At 38.8% G+C, this 19,178-nt stretch overlaps 1 protein-coding gene across 1 annotated transcript; it reads left to right on the forward strand.

The window, feature by feature from the left end:
• The first annotated feature begins 15,810 nt into the window (after window positions 1-15,810).
• Window positions 15,811-17,772, forward strand: LOC128126745 (zinc finger BED domain-containing protein RICESLEEPER 2-like). Its single transcript, XM_052764844.1, has 6 exons — window positions 15,811-15,818; window positions 15,925-16,121; window positions 16,324-16,419; window positions 16,524-16,837; window positions 16,923-17,664; window positions 17,753-17,772. Exons 1-6 carry the CDS (start codon window positions 15,811-15,813, stop codon window positions 17,770-17,772), a joined length of 1,377 nt encoding a protein of 458 aa, XP_052620804.1.
• Window positions 17,773-19,178: the final 1,406 nt, after the last annotated feature.

A 19,178-nucleotide genomic window follows, 5' to 3' on the forward strand; every position in this document is an offset into this window, starting at 1 on the left:
TGCAACATCCCTCTTCATACAGGGCCACCATTAGTCTCTCTTCAGATCCAAATACATCTTAGTGTCCCCGGGATAGATCAAAAATCTCGATCTATGCGTCTCCTCCATCAGAGTGCTACGTGCCCCGCCCGTATACGGCACCCAAATCCGACCACGAAAGGTCATAAGCCCTCGGCTATCCGTTACAAACTTAGATACCTGTCCAATCACTCGCTACCTCTTACGATTCTCCGATCTCACAGCCTCTGCATGGGCCTCTCGAATGATATCCCACACCAGAGTCATCATCGTCATCCTCATACATATATCTCGAATCGGAGCACTCACTGCCCTGCGGCTCAGAGCATCGGCTACCACGTTAGCCTTGCCCGGGTGGTACAGGATCTCATAGTTGTAATCCTTTACCACATCCAACCATATCCTTTGGCGCATATTCAGGTTGGGCTGATCCATCAGATACTTCAAACTCTTGTGGTCCGTGTATATGGTACATCGAACCCCATACAAATAATGGCGCCATATCTTGAGGGCGAACACCACTGCCCCTAATTCCAAATCGTGGGTGGGATACCTCGTCTCATGAGGCTTTAGCTGCCTCGATGCATATTCTATCACGTGCCCTCTGGAAGGGCTAACACCGCACCCAACCCCGATATAGACGCATCACAGTACACCACGAAATCCTTCATTCCCTCCAAAAGGGCTAACATCGGGGCTTCGCATAATCTCCTACGAAGGGTCTCAAACAAGGTCTACTACTCGACACCCCAAATGAAAGCAACACCCTTCTGGGTCATTCTGGTGAGGGGAACGACAATCTTGGAGAAATCTCTGATAAATCTCCAATGGTAGCCGACCAACCCCAGGAAGCTCCTGATCTCGGTGGGGGATCTCGGCACCTCCCAACTCATGAAAGCCTCAATCTTGGCCGGATCGACCAATATCCCATTTTGATTTACGAGATGTCCCAAGAACTGGACCTTTCATAACCAAAAATCACACTTGGAGAATTTGGCATAAAGCCTCTCCGATCTCAACACTCCAAGGATCTCCCTCAGATGTTCCTCATGTTGCTCTCTAGATCTCGAATACACTAGAATGTCGTCGATGAACACAATCACCGATCGATCCAACATCGGTCTGCATACTCGGTTCATGAGATCCATGAACGTCGTTGGTGCGTTGGTGCGCCCAAAAGGCATCACCACGAACTCGTAATGCCCATAACAAGTCCTGAACGCTGTCTGGATATCCTCATCACGCACCCTCATCTGGTGATATCCAGACCTCAAGTCTATCTTGGAAAACCAAGACGCTCCCTACAACTGATCGAACAGATCGTCGATCCTCGGTAGTAGATAACGGTTCTTGACCGTCAACTTGTTCAACTCCCGATAATTGATGCACATCCGGTGCGAACCATCCTTTTTCTTGAAAAAAAGGATCGGCGCTCCCCACGACAAGCTACTCGGTCGGATGAATCCTTTCCCCAACAGCTCTTGAAGCTGCGAGAAAAATTCATGCATCTCTGGTAGCACAAGGCGATAGGGTGCCTTGGCAATAGGCGCCGCTCCTGGAACCAAATCAATATGGAACTCCACATGCCTCTCCGGAGGCACATCCGGAAATTCCTTGGGGAAAACATCCAGGAACTCACGCACTATTGGAACCTCATCGACAGAACTCGGCCTTACTGTGGCAACTCGTGTATCCATCACATAGGCTACAAACCCTCTACAGCCCTGTTGCAGACTCTGTCTCTCCCTGTTAGCCGAGCAAAATGCTGACCCAGATCGGGTACCCTCGCCATACACCATAAGTACTCCCCCACTAGGGTCTCGTATGGTCACCAACTAACGCTCGCAGTCGATAACAGCTCCGAATCGGCTCAACCAGTCCATGCCCACGATGACACAGACATCCCCCATCGCAATCGGTACCAGGTCTATCGGGAACTCAACATCGAAAATCTCTAGTACACATCCTCGAATCACATCAGTAGCACACACTGCATGCTTGTCACTTATAGAAACTCGTAGAGGTCGGCTCAACGCCTCTCGTCGGATACTGATGTGTTGACTAAATGCTAATGACACAAAAGATCGACTCGCACCGGAGTCAAATAACACCAAACCAGGTACATAACTCACAAGAAAAGTACCTATGCATACCACAATATAAGCACACTATGTAACGCCCGCAGATCCGGGCTAGTCAATTTAGAGGCAATAGGGGTCGAAAACGACTTTTCGACAAAAAGATTATTTAGAATAAATAATCTTAACCAAGTTGTAGAATATGTCACAGGGTTTCCGTACATATAAAGAACGCCGAAATCCGAGTTATAACGAAGAAGTTATGACCCGTCGAAGTTTCGCGTCGGAACCGGCACGACGCCGGGAAGCGTAAATAGTAAATTTATGATAGAGCGAGATTTAGATTTAGCGCTCTAAACGAAAGTCGTAGAATATGTTAAACTAAGAACTTCGATAAAAAGAACGCCCAAATCTGACTTCGTACGAAGAAGTTACGATTTTTCAAAGTTTCGGATTAGCAGTGTACAGTCCGAAATTCGAATATTAGATCGAGCGATTTTTAGCCGACACAACCTAAACGAGAATTGAAGATCTCATTATTAGTAGCGTAACAATAAAAAGACAGACGAAAATGGACATCGGATGAAGAAGTTATGAGATTATAACGGACTAATCATGTCTCGGCCTGTTAAAAATATAACTTTAAAAATAAATTCAAAATTAGCCGAAGGAGTCTAAATGAAAGTTGTAGAGTGCGTCTCCACCTACGCATGGATATAAAGAACGTCAAAAACGGAGTTCGTATGAACGAGTTACAAATTATAATAGCATATTTACGTATTAAAATAAAGTATAAATCATATATACGTACACACATATATACATATGTATATATCATTAGAAAGGTATCGACGATGCGGTCATTATAAGACTAATGTTGAGTTCTTTCGACATTAGTTTGGTACAAATATCTTTAAATCTATTTAAAATAGTATTATAAAGGGGTGTTTAGTTGTTTATATAACTATAAGGTCATTAAGTAATTCTGGGAGATAGTTTTTGTAAATTCAATTACTATAAATAAGAGGCTTGGGCTCTCATATTTCTTGCACCATTCTCTTGATTCAAGAGTCTTTCTCTCCTTATCCCCCGAGCATTTCGGTCCCTCGTGATTCGACTTCTCTTTCTGTAGTTTTAGTATAGTAAGGTGAGCGCTGAAGCGCTGCACAAATCTTTCTTAGAAAGATTCAGCGACGAAGTTCTGCCCCTACAGAGCCCGACTCCTAGCTAAAATCCCCTTGTAAGTAAGTTATGCTTACCCTATTTTAAATATAGTTTATATTTAAAATTAGTATTGTTATTATAAATTTATAATAAATATTTGAGCTATTATTATGACTTATATAAGTGTCGTTATAATATCTTTTTAACTACTCACGGTACGGGGAATCTGGTTTAAAGGGCCGCATAGGGTTGTTGGATTTCAGAAGTGCTATATGCCAAAATGGTCCTGCCCTCCGGTGTTTTATGTCTGGCCCCTGTCTGTACATAGTGGTTGGAAAGTATTGTTTAAACGCTTATATAATAATAATAATAAGACTAATAATTAGTCACGGTAAATATTAGACTAAAATCTAGTGGTAATAATACTAGGTTTCGTCGAAGGAAATTATTTTAAAGTAAACGAAGCGTTGTCCGAGTACCGAGTCACCACCTTCTCAAGTGAGTGCATAGTTACTTTCATCTTACACATAGATATGAAGTATTTAATATATATTACGTGTTGTGAGTGCATAGTTACTTTCATCTTACACATAGATATGAAGTATTTAATATATATTACGTGTTGTGAGTGCATAGTTACTTTCATCTTACACATAGATATGAAGTATTTAATATATATTACGTGTTGTGAGTGCATAGTTACTTTCATCTTACACATAGATATGAAGTATTTAATATATATTACGTGTTGTGAGTGCATAGTTACTTTCATCTTACACATAGATATGAAGTATTTAATATATATTACATGTTGTGAGTGCATAGTTACTTTCATCTTCCACATAGATATGAAGTATTTTATATAAACTACGTGCTATGTGTGCATATTATCTGAATACTTGTTGTCTATGCTGGTTGAACGTTTTATACATGTTTTAAAGGACTTAAATTGTATACGTATCTTATATATACGAAAATGTTGGGTATGAGATGGGTAGATGAATGATGAGAGATAGAAGATGACGTGAGTATACGTTGGTAGCTATGGATTTAGTACCTGTTGGGAACTGGTAGCTATGGACTTAGTACCTATTAGTTAGACGCTGGTAGCTAAGGATTTAGTACCTGTAGGAACTGGTAGCTATGGACTTAGTACCTGTTGAACATTGGTAGCTATGGACTTAGTACCTATTAGATAAAGACTAGTAGCTATGGATTTAGTACCCGATGAATAGACTATAACAGCTATGGAATTAGTGCTTTATGAACGAACATTGGCAGCTATGGATTTAGTGCCAGTCCTATAACCCTGGAAGTAAGGGACTTCGGAATAAACGAATGCAGGAGAGATGACTCTTAGGTTAAATCCTTAAAGAGTAAAGAAGATAATGGGGATGGGTAATTGGGTTGATCGTTTGATTGAACATAATAATTATATTATTGTGGGTTGAAAACCCTATGTACTCACCAAGTTTCCCAACCTGACCCACTCAGTTTATGTATATCACAGGTGACGAAGTGAAGTGACATTACACTGAGAGATTTAAAAGAGATGTAGATCACTAGTGTAAATCATTGTAAGTTCTGTTTATGCTTATGTTTCGGTATTAACGATGACATCCCAAACATTTTAAAATGAAATAAATACGTTTCTTCGAAAATGTTTTAATAACGTATTTACCATGTTTTTCTGGGAACAAATTCCGCAACCTTTTTATAAAATGAAGTACTCTGATTTTTATAAAGCATAAACAAAATCGGTCTTTTCTGGCCGTGATTTTGGGGATGTCACACAATATCTCGAACTCAGAATAAGTAAATAAAAGAATGCATACCAGCCACGACATCGGGCGTTGTGCGGACCTCCTCCGTTGTCAAATGAAAGGCTCTCCTGCGAGTCTTCGGTGCCTCAGCCTTCACTGGCCGAGCCTCGGTGGCTCTAGTAGCAGTAGGTGCAGATCTCTAAGTTGATCCCTGAAGTAGCTGTGGGCACTCGGCCTTCCCATGGCCAGTCTGGTTGCAGTGGAAGCAAACTGCAAACCCCTTGGGGCAATCCCTCGCGAAATGCCCCTCCTTGCCACACTTATAGCACACCCCTGCTCTGCACACTCCCTCATGGCTCTTGCCGCACTTCCTGCAAGTGCGGCCCTTCGGACCTCCAGATCTCGAATCAGCGGGCTTTGTCCGCTTGGCTGCCGGCTGAGACTGTGTCGGCCGTCTATCCCTCCTTTGAGACTCGGCCTCCTCCCTAGCCTAAGTCTCTAGCTCAATCTCCCTCTTCTGGACATTTGCCTGGAGCTCGGAAAATGTCCAGTATGTCGAGTTCGCCAGGGACTCACGAATGTCCCTCCTCAGTATACTCAGATTTCGACTCATGCTCGCCTGCTCAAAAGACACATGTTCAGGGCAAAACAACGCCCTCTCGTGAAACATCTGTGTAATCACAGTCACGAACTCCATCCCCTTCTTGAGGGACAAGAACTCCTGACCTAGACATTCCCTCTCCATAGGGGGGACATACACATATCGGAACATGGTGGTGAACCTCTCCCAGGTCACCGCTGTAATCTCTACAGGAGTAAAGTCAGTCGTCACAAACTTCCACCAATCCTTCCCTCCCAAGCGAAGCTGGTTCAGCGCGAACCGTACACTCAGGTGCTCCAGACAAGAACATGTGTAGAAGCATCCCTCAATGTCAGAGATCCATCTCATTGCGGCTATCAGATCCTAAGTCCCATCAAACTCTGGTGGTTTCGTGTTGCTGAACTCCCGGTACAACAACAAGTCACCCCCTTGTGGCCTAGCAATGGCAATGGTTGCGGTGGCCGCAGCAACAACATCATCGGTAAGAGCATCATATCGCTCATCAAATGTCTCGATCAGCATGGTCTTGATAGACCCAAACATCTTTCGTATCGCAGCTTGAATGGCTGCAACCACCTCATCATGAATCATCTTGTGAATCTCATCATCGCTAACACCGCTAGTCCTGGAGTGTGGCGCGTACCCACCATAATTTCTCTGAAATACAACACAAAAGAAATCAGAGACTCGCTCGAGCACTCTCGCACTCTATCACTCAACCCTACTTGCTCCTTAGTACCCTAAGGATTCTTACTTGGGCTGTTCACTGATCCAATGCTTTCAGTAGTACATGCCCTTATACTACCTTCCACACCACATCAGTAATCACTCCAAGTCCTCCTCCTAGGATTCCAGTTCACAAGTACCTATATCTCGATGAGTGCATGCTACCACCCAGTGGACCTCTCATAAGCTCCTCTCTGCTAGCTACTCATACTCAATAAATTCACAGTAGCAGTGGCTCCTAGGCTAAGGCATCACAGATCAGGCCCACTCTAGTCCTAGATATGAATACCTAGCCTAATCTTGCATGCATAGCATATCACATAATATCTCATAACACATATTGTAAGGGTATTTTGGGAAATCACCGTTCGGGCGCTGGCAGATCGTACACACTGCTCCGTTCTGCTTTTCTCAAAATCTTTTACTCTTTTTATAAAAATTGTATCTTTTATGGAAAATTTTCTCAAATCCTCAGTTTGAGTTCAGATACGCCCGAAGGTGCATCCGAATCCCTCAAACCAAGGCTCTGATACCAACTTGTAACAACGTAAATTTTTAAAACAATTTTTTTTTATTTTTCAAACACAATTAACTCGTATAAATATTCTTAAAATCTCATGTGTATCAAATGTCATCACAATCACAATATCCCAAAATCTCAAAAACATAATCCTCTGTCAGTGTGTACAAATCATGCTGGCGCCTTCCCGCGATCCTCGCTAGTACCTGAAACGCATATCACATAACACGGTAAGCATAAATACTTAGTGAGTTCCCCAACATACCACATACAGCATATAAGCCACTCGAGGCTATAACTCGATAAGACCCTTTGGTCAATGTGTCTCAGCGCGACCCTCCAGTCCCGTAGTTCATTGGACCCTCCGGTCCGGTCTAGCTCGTTGGACCCTCTGGTCCGGTTTAAATCGTTGGACCCTCCGATCTGGTCTAAATATCACATAGCATACATAAATCACAATACACATAATCTCAAGTAAACACATAACACATAAGAACCTCCGGTCTGCACATGGAGACCACTCTAGGTAATGTATAGTGAGAAGACTCACCTCGTATGATGTCTAGTAAACTCTCGTGCTCAATATCCCCGACCTATCCTCCGCCTATCAAAATGATAATATCTCTAATCAATACTCTCCTCATGTTCTCATCTCTAAAGAATGGGTAGAAGACCATACTACCCCTCCATGGACTCCCTTGAATCAGTGTGACCAAGCTCCCAAGTTCAACTAAAGTCAACCCAGTCAACGGCCCAACTTTGACCAGACTCATCGAGTGCACTCGAGTGACTCGGCGAGTCCATGTGTGTCCTCTGATTCCTCCTAAGGCCTCACTCGACTCGTCAAGTTAACCTTTCACTCGACGGGTTACCACTGATCACGAATCGCGGGGCAACCCGATCCGACTCGTCGAGTTCTCTCATGGACTCGGCGAGTTTCCTCCATGGCAATACTCATTTGGCCTTATGAGGTCAGATCTGTTTCTCTAACTTATAGATCTGACCTTCTAACACCCAAAAATCACGTAAAGGTCTGAACTTGAGGCTCATGCATGGTGTATTTTGCTCTATACACCATTATGACTCTATTGAAGCTTCATAGCTTCAAGGTTCCAAAGTTACTCACTCAAAGCTACCTACTTTCTGGTTCTCTGGACCTCATAAGGTCTAAATCAACAAAATAACCCGAAAAAGGGTTTGGATGCACCCAAAACCCCATCCAAATGGTGATACAAACCCTAACTCAACAACCAATGGAAATCTATTCAAACACCAAGGAAACAAGAGCTTGTACCAGATATGAAGCTTGAATAAAGACGAAGCAGATCCACCAACTCTCCTCTGAGATCCTTGCAACACTCTTGACCTTCTTCTTCAAAGAAATGACCTCCAATGAGCCTCTTTCCTCTCTAGCTCACAATAACTCTAGGGTTTCTCTCAAGGGACGAATACACTAGTGGGAAGCGCCAAGGAGGCTATAAGTGCCTTTAAATAGGCCGAAGCCCGAAAGAATCAGGGTTTTTGCCAACAACGCTGACTCGGCGAGTCAGCTTGTCGACTCGTCAAGTCCATTCATTTTCCACGTCACTAAGTCACGATCCTACTCTACGAGTTAAGGCGCCAACTCGTCGACTCACTCCTCATCATTTAGAAAATAATACTCATTTTATCATACTTGGAAATCCGGATGTTACAATAGTTGAAGATGATGATGGATCCAATCTTTCTCTTTTGCTTCTTTGCTTCCTTGTGAGCTTCCTTTTTCTCAAGCCTCACCAAAATCCAAGGAATAAGCTTTATGATCTTCATGGAGGCTAGGGTTTTGTGGGAGATAGATTAGAGGTTGAAGAGGATTCCTTAATCGTTGAGATTAGGTGTTTAAATAGAGAGAAAACCCTAAAAATCATGGGCTTGTACTACATCAGTTGTCACGATGTGGGCTTCCTCCTGCCACGTCGTGGCGACCATCCAAACGTGCATTCCTGTATTAGTCACGCCACGTCGTGGTGCTCCATTGTAACGCTTGGTCCAAATATGAATTAATTCGAATTATTTTTTTAAATATTAGAAGGATCTCGAAGAGTAGAAAGCTTTCCAGCCGCGTAGATGGGAGGACCTACTCGACGAGTTGACTATGGAAATGAAAACCCTAATTTTGGGGCTTTGTACTCTATTTAAAGGATTTAACATCTAGGTTTGGCCTCCTTACCAGCCTCCTTGCCCAGTTAAAACCCTAGAATCGCCTTCCCCTCTTGTTCATTGAGTTTTGTGAGTGTTGAGTGATTGTTTGAGATCTTTGAAGGAGGTTTTGAAGAGAGAGGTATCAAGCTTGGAGGAGTGAACTTGGATCCAGAAACTCTACAAAAAAGGCTGCATCTTGGAGTTATAAAGTCATAACCTTGACATGTAGCTTACTAGATCTCATTTTTTGTAGTTTTGGACTTGGTTTTGGGACTTTGGCTTGGATGTCCAAAGAAAATAGGTTTCCAGAGGTTGAGGGTGTAGATCTGGCCTCTATAAGACCTCTAGAGGATTAAAGTTGCAAACTTTAATAACCTCCATGTCCCATTCATGCAATATGTCCATTATGAAGCCAAAAATGAACCTTAGAGGGTGGTTCTGTCATGCATGGACGTAAAGTTGGAAACTTTACGTGATTAAACCACCTTAGGACCTCATATCTATAATATGGAACGTTGAAGCAAGGGTTAGAGGCTTAATGGGTCAAGGCCCTCCTCAAAGGAACTAGGGTTTGGGTCTAAAGCTTATTAGATGATCTTAGGGGTAAAGTTGGATACTTTACCCTTCTGGACGTCTCTATGGTTAGGGATCTGAAGTTTGGAACCTTTGGATTCAAGAAAAAAGGGCTTAATGCATCAAGTGAGTTGACAGACTGAAGAACTCAACGAGTTTACAAGGGAACTCGGCAAGTTGGGTTGAGGTTACCCCGATTCTGTTGGAAACTGGAGGAACTCGACGAGTTGTAGGAAAACTTGACGAGTTGGATCGCAACATCGTGATTCTGGCTTTGGGATGGACTCGACGAGTTACATAGATAACTCAACGAGTTAGGTCAACTCGGAGCGTTGACTTTGACCTTGACTAGAGTTGACTTTTAAAGGTTTGAAGGGTTGAGTTGTATCTAAGGAGTTGTTTATGATTAAGGAGGTGGCAGAGCCGATACTTGGAGTTTGGACCTACTCGGCTACAGTTCGCATTTAAGGTGAGTCTCCTCACCATACCAATGAGTCGAAGGCACTAAGGCCGGCCCATTATATGTTATGAGGAATGCTAGTTGATTACGTGATATTTGTGATATGCTAGTTGTTCTTGTGATACTCGCATGGAAGACCCCGAGGGGTTCCCATGGCAATGGACTAAGACCATGCGGTGGTTCCCATGCCATTCAATGTAAGACCTTAGAGAGTTTCCATGACATCTTAGTATGTTTGCATGTTTAGCTTATATGACATTTCTGTGGTTAGCTAAGACCATGTGGGGGGTTCCCATGGCAGGTAGTTAAGACCATGTGGGGGTTCCCATGGCAGTGGGTTAAGACCACGTGGGGGTTCCAGTGGCACCCGATGTAAGGCCATGGAGGGTTTCCACGGCATCCTTATATGTTTATATGCATGGATTATGTAGCTTATATGGCTACTATGGTTTATGTGATTATTAGGATTGTGTGGGTATGTTATGGGGAACTCACTAAGCGTTAGCTTACAGTTTGTTGGTTGTTTTAGGTACTTCAGGATCTAAGGGAAAGAGCTCGGCGTGATGGCGCGACATGCACTCTCTGGCATTTTATTTGGGACAATCTGATGTTATGAATAAACTATTTTATGTTATGGATTTTGAAAAGAAATGTGATTGGAATTTTATATTTTATGGAAATGATTTCGTTACTTAAAACTAAAAAAAATTATTGGAAATTTGGGATGCTACATCCATTCACCACGTCATGGAACTAGATTTTTCCCAAAAATCTTTCCTTTGATCCCTCAAAGCCCTCATATGATCCATTCTGGAAAAACAGGTGTTACATTTTTCCTTGTTGCTTATTTAATATATTAGATTTTATTGTGAACCCATGATTAATCTTGGGATGTAATTGTTTTAATTTTTATAGAATTATGTATTTGTTAGAATTTTTTTTTTTGATAATCCCCAATTAGTTAAGTGTAGAAAATATGGGTTGTTATAGTGAGCAGAGTTGTAATTTTCTTTTTCTTGTCCCTATACTCATTCTACCAATCATGATAGCATATGAGCTTGAAACATGAATCTTCTGTATGTGTAGTTACTTTGCAAAAATTACAATATCGATCATTTTGATTCTTTATTATGTATTCTTTTTTTACCTTTGTACTGAGAGTTATTACTCTACTTCTTAAAATTATTGTTTGAGTTTAAAGATTTCACAAACATGGTAGCCATATCATCAACGATAGATAAATTAATTTGCACTTCCCTCTGTTTTTCAACTCTTAGGGCCATAGAGTAAGCTTCATGAACACTAGGCAAATGATCTAGTACAAGGATCTAATTACGTAGATTATCATATATATATATATATATATATATATATATATATATATATATATATATATATATATATATATATATATCACTTAATCTTGTCAAGAATTGCATAAGTCTTGTCATTGTAGTAATTTTAGATATGTTCTTAGCAGAACCACACGTATCATGGTGGTAAAGGAATCAAACAATTAAGCTCATCCCATAACTGTTTCAAGCGAGTGTAATACTTTGAGAGTGAATCATTACCTTGAATAATTGAAGCAATTTGCCTTTGAAGTTGATAGATCAATGGTACAATGATTTCACCAAAGTGTTCTTCTAATTCGTTCCACAATTCCTTTGCAGTTATAGAAAAATAATTATTTTATAGATCTCCTTAGAAATCGAATTCAATAACCATGTTCATACCATGAATTTTGTGTTGATCCAATCAACAATCTCATTTTCACCATATTCAGGCTTCGAAGAAGTTATGTCAATTTATCCAAGCTTCTTCTTGGCTCCCAAAGCAATTTGAACATAAAACTTCCATTGAAGGTAATTTTCATTACCAGTAAGAAATGTCGAAACTAAGAACATGTTTGGAGAATCATCTCCTTATTGAACTCCCGAAGCATTCGAATTATTATTATCAACAACAATCGAAGAAGAATTAAGAGTACTCATTGTGATAAGATGAAAAGATCAAATCGATTGAAAAAAATAAGAACATAGTGTAATTTGCAGAAGATCATATCTCAAGCTCTAATACAATTTCAAGATACAATATATGAATTAGAAGATAAGGAAGACGGAATTGAAAGGTAATAATTCGTGTATTGATCAGTATAACCATTACATCAATGAAAGAAATATTTTTATAATAATTATACATGAGCTAACTATGCTTGGGTAAACTAACTATCAAGCTAATTGTTTCTAACTAACATCTAACAATATAATTAGCAAGTGTTTGGTACATGATAATCATTACATACATTATGTTGGAGCTATGTAAAAGAATATCACACCGACATCTTTAGTTGACCTGGCGAACTTGATAATCGGTTAAGTCGATATCTCTGAGCATTCTGGTCAATATTGTTGGGATTATTTTACATTCCTATTTGTAAGGAAAGACTCACAGGTTGTGAATTTTGTATATAAACAATTACATCATAGAGGCACAATCGATGTGAAATTTAAGTAGTTTTAAGAGTGTTAACTTGTGAGTTTTGTGATTAAATCCTTGAGTGTTTCTCATCAAAGAAAATTCCTTTGGTTTAAGGGGGTTGATAAATACTTTTTTATCACATTGCACAAACAATTTAGTATGATTACACCTTAGAAATATTAGGAATAATCAACAGAATCAATTACATTAAATAGTTGATTTATTTTATCTTGTAAATTATTCTCTGTATATCTTCTTGTAATAACTTTATTTTGTTATAATATATATATATATATATATATATATATATATATATATATATATATATATTCAAATCTTCCCTTTCAATTATCATATGGTATCAGCCAAATTTTTCTAAAAAGTTCATTCTCTCTCTCTCTCTACGTTCTCCATTCTCCTTCCTCTGTAACTTTGACTAGTCTGCCATGTCTTCTTCCTCTTTAACCACCGACAGCACCCTCCCAATGGCCACTATTTTGCACATGATTTATTTTAAACTCTCTCCAGTAACTATCTTCTCTGGAAAAATCATATGATTCCAATTTTCATTGTTCAGAAACTCATGGGACACATTGATGGATCTTCTTCATCACCTTCTCCTATTATTGTTACAGAAGGTAAAGAATCTCCCAACCCTTCTTACTCTGTTTGGCGTGATGCAGATCAAAAGGCTCTCATTCTCATCAATGCTTCTTTCTCTGAAGAAGAAGCGGCTGAGATTCTTGGTCTCACTGTTGCCCACTCTGTTTGGTTGGCTCTTGAAAATGCCTACAGTAACTCTTTTGTCGAGCGAATTCAGAATCTCCATGATCAACTCCGGAAAATCACCAAAGGTACTATTTCTGTTTCAGAATTTGGTCAAAAATTCAAGGATATTTGTGACCAACTATTCGCTATTGGTCATGTTGTCAATGAGATGGACAAAGTTCATTGGTTTCTTTGCGACTTGGGTGCATCTTTTGAGACCTTCTCAACATCGATTCGAATAGCCTATACACGCCCCTTATTTCGTGATTTACACTCTCAGGCGGAGAGTCATGAAATGTTTTTACACTCTCTCCATGGATATGTTGCACCTCAGGCTGCCTCCTACTGTGATACTCCCTTCAATAACAATCGGGTCTATTTTTCTGGCGATAGAGGGCGTAGGAAGCGTCCTCATCATTGTCAGTTATGCAGAAAAAATGGTCACTACGAAAATCAATGTCCCAATCTTGCTTCTTTTGCCTCTCAAGCATCACCATTAGATGCAAATCTTGCACAAGCTTTTCAGGCATAATGCCATGTTACCCAAAATGCACCAGATTGGTACGTCGACGCAGGTGCAACGACTCATATGACTCCTTCTCCAGACAAGGTTAATCATGCTAAACCATACATGGGTGATGCAAACGTGACTTTTGGAAATGGTAACTCTTTTTCTATCTCTCATATGGGTAATTCTTCCCTAAAAATTAACCTTAAATTACGGGATGTCTTACTTAGCCCTGTCGAAAATACCCGTTACCCGAATTACCCGCCCGATTTTTTCGGGTATCGGGTAATTCGGATATCGGGTTAATTTTTTCGTTATTTGGGTAACCCGATTTTTTTAGGTCAGGTAAAGGGTAAGTGTATTGGGTTTCGGGTATACCTAAATTACCCAAAATATATATAACAAATAATGGCCCAATATGGCAATATCCCTTTTATCCGTCTCAATTCCCAAATCACAACCCAATTTACCTCGTTCTATTTTCTCTATGTAAAATATTTTCTCTATGTAAAAAAAAAACCTTGTCTGCCTCTTCATTCGTCACCGTCGATCATCGTCGCCACCTCCTCATCGGTCATCAGGTGGTCGTTGGCTCGGCGCTGCCTCGCCGATCATCAGGTGTTCGTCGGCTCATCACAACGTCACTTCAGCTCGTCACCACTCCAGGAAAAAATCACGGATTTGAACTTCAAACTCAAATGTAAGTTATAACAACAAATTGATCCTCTTTTTGACATAGCAAATTAGAATACTAGTGCAACTTTGAATGAGGCTCTTGTGGCTTTAAAGAAAGAGCAAAAGCATTGGTTTTATTTTACAGTTTACAATTTGTTGGGATTCATCTTGATTATGATTGGCATGGCGACAGGGCCCTATGTTTGTGTGTGTTTGGGAAACTAATAGTATTATTTGTTTTGGCTTTCGTTCAGTTATATTTGTTTTCCAAATCTGATGATACTTTTCTGTAGATAAATTGGTGGGTTTTACTATAGAATTGAAAGCTTGATCCACAATTATTGCTGAATTTTTTTTTGAACAATGCGTTGGGTGATGAGAAGTACTTCATAAAACATTATGTTTATAATATAAGAATAAGCAAATGAAATTATATTTCGAGTTGCATTGGAAAACAGTTAAAAGAGGTCAAATACATAACTAGACAAGTGTTTACAATTTGCTTTTATTTTACAGTTTACAATTTATTTTACAATTTACAATTTGTTCAAATGTTTAGTATAATATATATCATAAACTAGAAAAGATTCACCCAAAAGAAAAGTTATAACTTTGTTCGAATTCATCTCTTCTTTTATTTAGTTGTAGAAAAAATTTGTACTCTTCATTTGTTTTGGCTTTCGTTCTTCATTTTTGTAAATCTTATTTGGAAACAAAATTAATCAAGAGACATAGATTAGGCCCCACAAGATGAAGTAATGAAAATGGAACATTAATTGTCATATTAAGGCCTCGTCCAAAAATATAGTATGTGAAAAGAAGGAGCAAAGAAGGAATATGATAATGTGTGTAAAACTGGAACTTCCAAATAAAACTATGCCACGAAATTTACTACCTAAATGGATAAGCTTAATTGAAAAACTAAGTAAAGCACATAATTTTTTTTTTCTGTTTTTTGCATAGAAATATGCTATTCATCGCTTTCATTGAAATATTTTGCTAGCCTATTATTGATGAAATATGTTTTACATCAGCAGTTTATCTGTTTTTTTTCCTGTTTATAACTTTTTTTTCCTGATTTTTATGTCTTTAACAGTTTTTCTGTTTTTTTTCTTGTTTTAGATGTCAAAAACGGATGACTATATTGAAGTGGAAGATGGGACGATTGAAGTTGACAACCCAACCAATGATCAAATTCCACAAGAAAAATAGAAAAAAAAACTAAAGAATCCAACCCAAGATCGAAAGTTTGGAAAGAATTTGAAAGGTATAAGGACGAAAAGGGTGTTCAAAGATGCAAATGTAAGCATTGTGGTGGCGGGAATTACAAGTGCGAATCAGGTGGTTATGGGACCAAAAATCTAGGTTATCATTTAACTAAATGTAAAGTTTACTTGGCTAAACTTAGTGGTGGGCAAACACAACTAGCTTTCCAATATGGTGATGAAAACAAATTGCCAACTTGGAAATTTGATCAAAATGAGAGTCAAAAAGCTCTAGCTCACATGTTGGTAGTTGATGAACTTCCTTTTAGCTTTGTAGAAGGTGCGGGCTTTAGGTATTACAATAGCGTTACTCAACCATTGTTTAAAGTTCCGTGTAGAAGTACAAGCACAACGGATGTCTACCAATTGTTTATATACGAAAAAGAAAAAAATCGTGACTTTATTATAAAAAATGTTGGTAGAATATGTTTGACCACCGATACGTGGACTTCTAAACAACAATCATGTTATATGTGTCTCACCGCCCACTTTATTGATAATGAATGGAAATTAAAAAAAAGTGTTGTGTTTTTCTTCTCAAGAGAGTCACCGTGGGGTTGATATTGGGAAAATGGTTGAGAAATGTTTAACGGAGTGGGAAATAGAAAACGTTTTCACAATTTCTGTTGACAATGCAAGTGCGAAAGATGTGACAATTGACTTCATGAAAAAAAGTTTTCAAAACTCCAAAAGTGTGGGAAATGGATGCATATTCGATGTATTGCCCACAATTTAAATTTAGTGGTGCAAGATGGCATAAAAAAAGTTGATAAGGCGGTTGAGATAGTTCGATGGGCGGTTAAATGGATTAGGCAACCGCCTTCTAGAATTCATAAGTTTACCGAGTTTGCTAAGGTTGCTAATCCCGGTATAACAAAACACTTGAAGAGAGATGTGCCAACAAGATGGAACTCTACTTACCATATGTTGGAAATTGCCCAAGCTTACCAAAAAACTTTTGAGAGATATGATCTTGACGAATTTGATTTTTGGTGCGAAATTGAAAAGGCGGGTTTGTCGATACCTTCATCAAGCGATTGGGAAAGGGCTAGGAATGTATGTCATTTTTTAAAACCTTTTCATGATGTTACTTTGAAGATTTCTGGGACACTTTATATGACATCAAACACATGCATTGAAGATATATATTTCATTCGTACGCTCTTGGATGATGCTATTTCCTTCTAGTCTTTGTGATATTGCATTGGCCAGGAATATGAAGTTTGATAAGTATTTTGGCGACATAGAAAAAATGAATTTATTGCTCTACTTTGCTTTGATTCTTGATCCGAGGAACAAAGTAAAGTATTTGGTTATACTACTTGAGGATCGTTATGGAGAAAAGGGGGTGGAGGCCAAAAAGAAATATATCATGGATTCTATGTATGAATTATATAATGATTATATTAAAATTCATTCTCCAAGTTCTACTTCAAGTACTGCCGAGTCTACCACTTCATCATTGATAATAGGGAAACGCCAAAACCCGGATTTTATGGCACCTAATCTCCCATTAAGAAATAAACTAAGAGAAAAGATGAAGACGAACATAGTTGAATCAATTGGGGAGTTAGAAAAATATTTGCAAGAAAGTGTTGAAGACGACTTAGAAATGTTTAGTATTCTAGATTGGTGGAAAGTGAATAGTTCAAGATTTATGGTTCTATCATTGATGGCAAGAGATGTGTTTGTCATTCCCGTCTCAACCGTGGCTTCGGAATCTGTTTTTAGCACTAGTGGGAGGGTGTTGGATCCGTTTAGGAGTTCTTTGACTCCTAAGATTGTTGAAAGTTTAATTTGTACACAAGACTGGATTCAGGGTAGCATAAGTGACACGATCGATTATGAAAAAGATTGGGAAGAAAATCAACAAATTGACAAAGGTAATTGTTTATCGTTCATTATTTTAATTATTGTAAATTTAATATATTTTCCTTTTAATACTAATTTTATTTGACTTTTTTTATATAGAATTGAGCAAGATGAAGTAGTGAATGTGCAAGAAGAACGAGTAGGTGCAAGAAGACGAGTATATTTATGAATGTCTTTTGGAACTTGAATGTTATTTTTTTCATAATATGTAATGGATTTCTATGTTTTCTAGATTTAAGACATGAGTTTTTTTTATCTAAATGCAAAATATATGCATATACATTGATATCAAGTAATTTTGGTTGTTATTATTTCTTTTAAGTATTTGTTTTTTTAATATCTTATTAGATTCGATTAAATCGTTAAACGAATACTTGATATCTCAAATATTATTGAGTAAAAAATCTCAATGTTCAAAGTTTGAGCACTACATACTTATTTCATTAAATTTATTTTTAGGTGTCACTAAAAAAAATCGGGTAATACCCGAATTACCCTTACCCGACCCACTACCTGAATTACCCAAACCCGAATTACCCGAATTTAGTTTGGGTAGGGTAAAGGGTAATTTTTTTAATATGAATTACCCGAATTACCCGAAACCCGAAAAATTTACCCGATTAACACCGCTAGTCTTAGTTATATCACATTTGACAAAAAAAACCTTTTGTCAATTAGTAAACTCACTCTAGACAATCATGTGGATGTTTCTTAACCTTTCTTCCATATTTAGGACAGGGAAATGAACCAAATATTAGCACGGGGAAGATGTGAAAACGGTCTCTACGTTCTTCATGATGGACCTCAGGCCTTCGTTGTTGTCACAAATAAACGTGCACGTGCTTCTTACGAGTTGTGGCATTCTCGCCTTGGGCATGCTGCATTTGATGTTGTTTCTTTTTTAAATAAGATGGGTTATTTATCGATTACATCTGTTTTACCGAAACCCATTGTTTGTTCATCTTGTCAACTTTCAAAAGGACATCGTTTATCTTTTGATATAAATAATAAACGATTTTTAGCACCTTTGGATTTTGTTCATTGTGATTTATGGGGTCCTTCACCCGTTATTTCTAAGGATGGTTATAACTATTATGTCGTGTTTATTGATGATTTCTCTCGTTTGACTTGGTTCTACCCATTAAAGACAAAATTTGGATTTTATACGGTTCTCTCTACCTTTGTTAAGTTTGTGTAGACACAATTTGACAGAAAAATCAAAGTCTTTCAAAGTGATGGTGGCGGTTAGTTTGTCAACAACGCAGTCTGTCACATATTTAAAGATAATGGAACATTTCATTGTCTCTCATATCCGTATACGCCCCAACAAAATGGGCGGGCTGAACGTAAACATCGACATATTGTCGAAATGGGTCTCGCTATGCTCTTCAATGCACATGTTCTCACACCTTATTGGGTGGACGCTTTTAGCTCTGCTGTATATATCATAAATCGTCTACCTACACATGTATTAAATAAAAACTCTCCATTTGAGCTCCTTTTTCTTCGGCCACCCACATACAAC

Source organism: Lactuca sativa, chromosome 6, assembly GCF_002870075.4.
Source record: "Lactuca sativa cultivar Salinas chromosome 6, Lsat_Salinas_v11, whole genome shotgun sequence".
In the NCBI taxonomy this organism is placed as follows: Eukaryota; Viridiplantae; Streptophyta; class Magnoliopsida; order Asterales; family Asteraceae; genus Lactuca; species Lactuca sativa.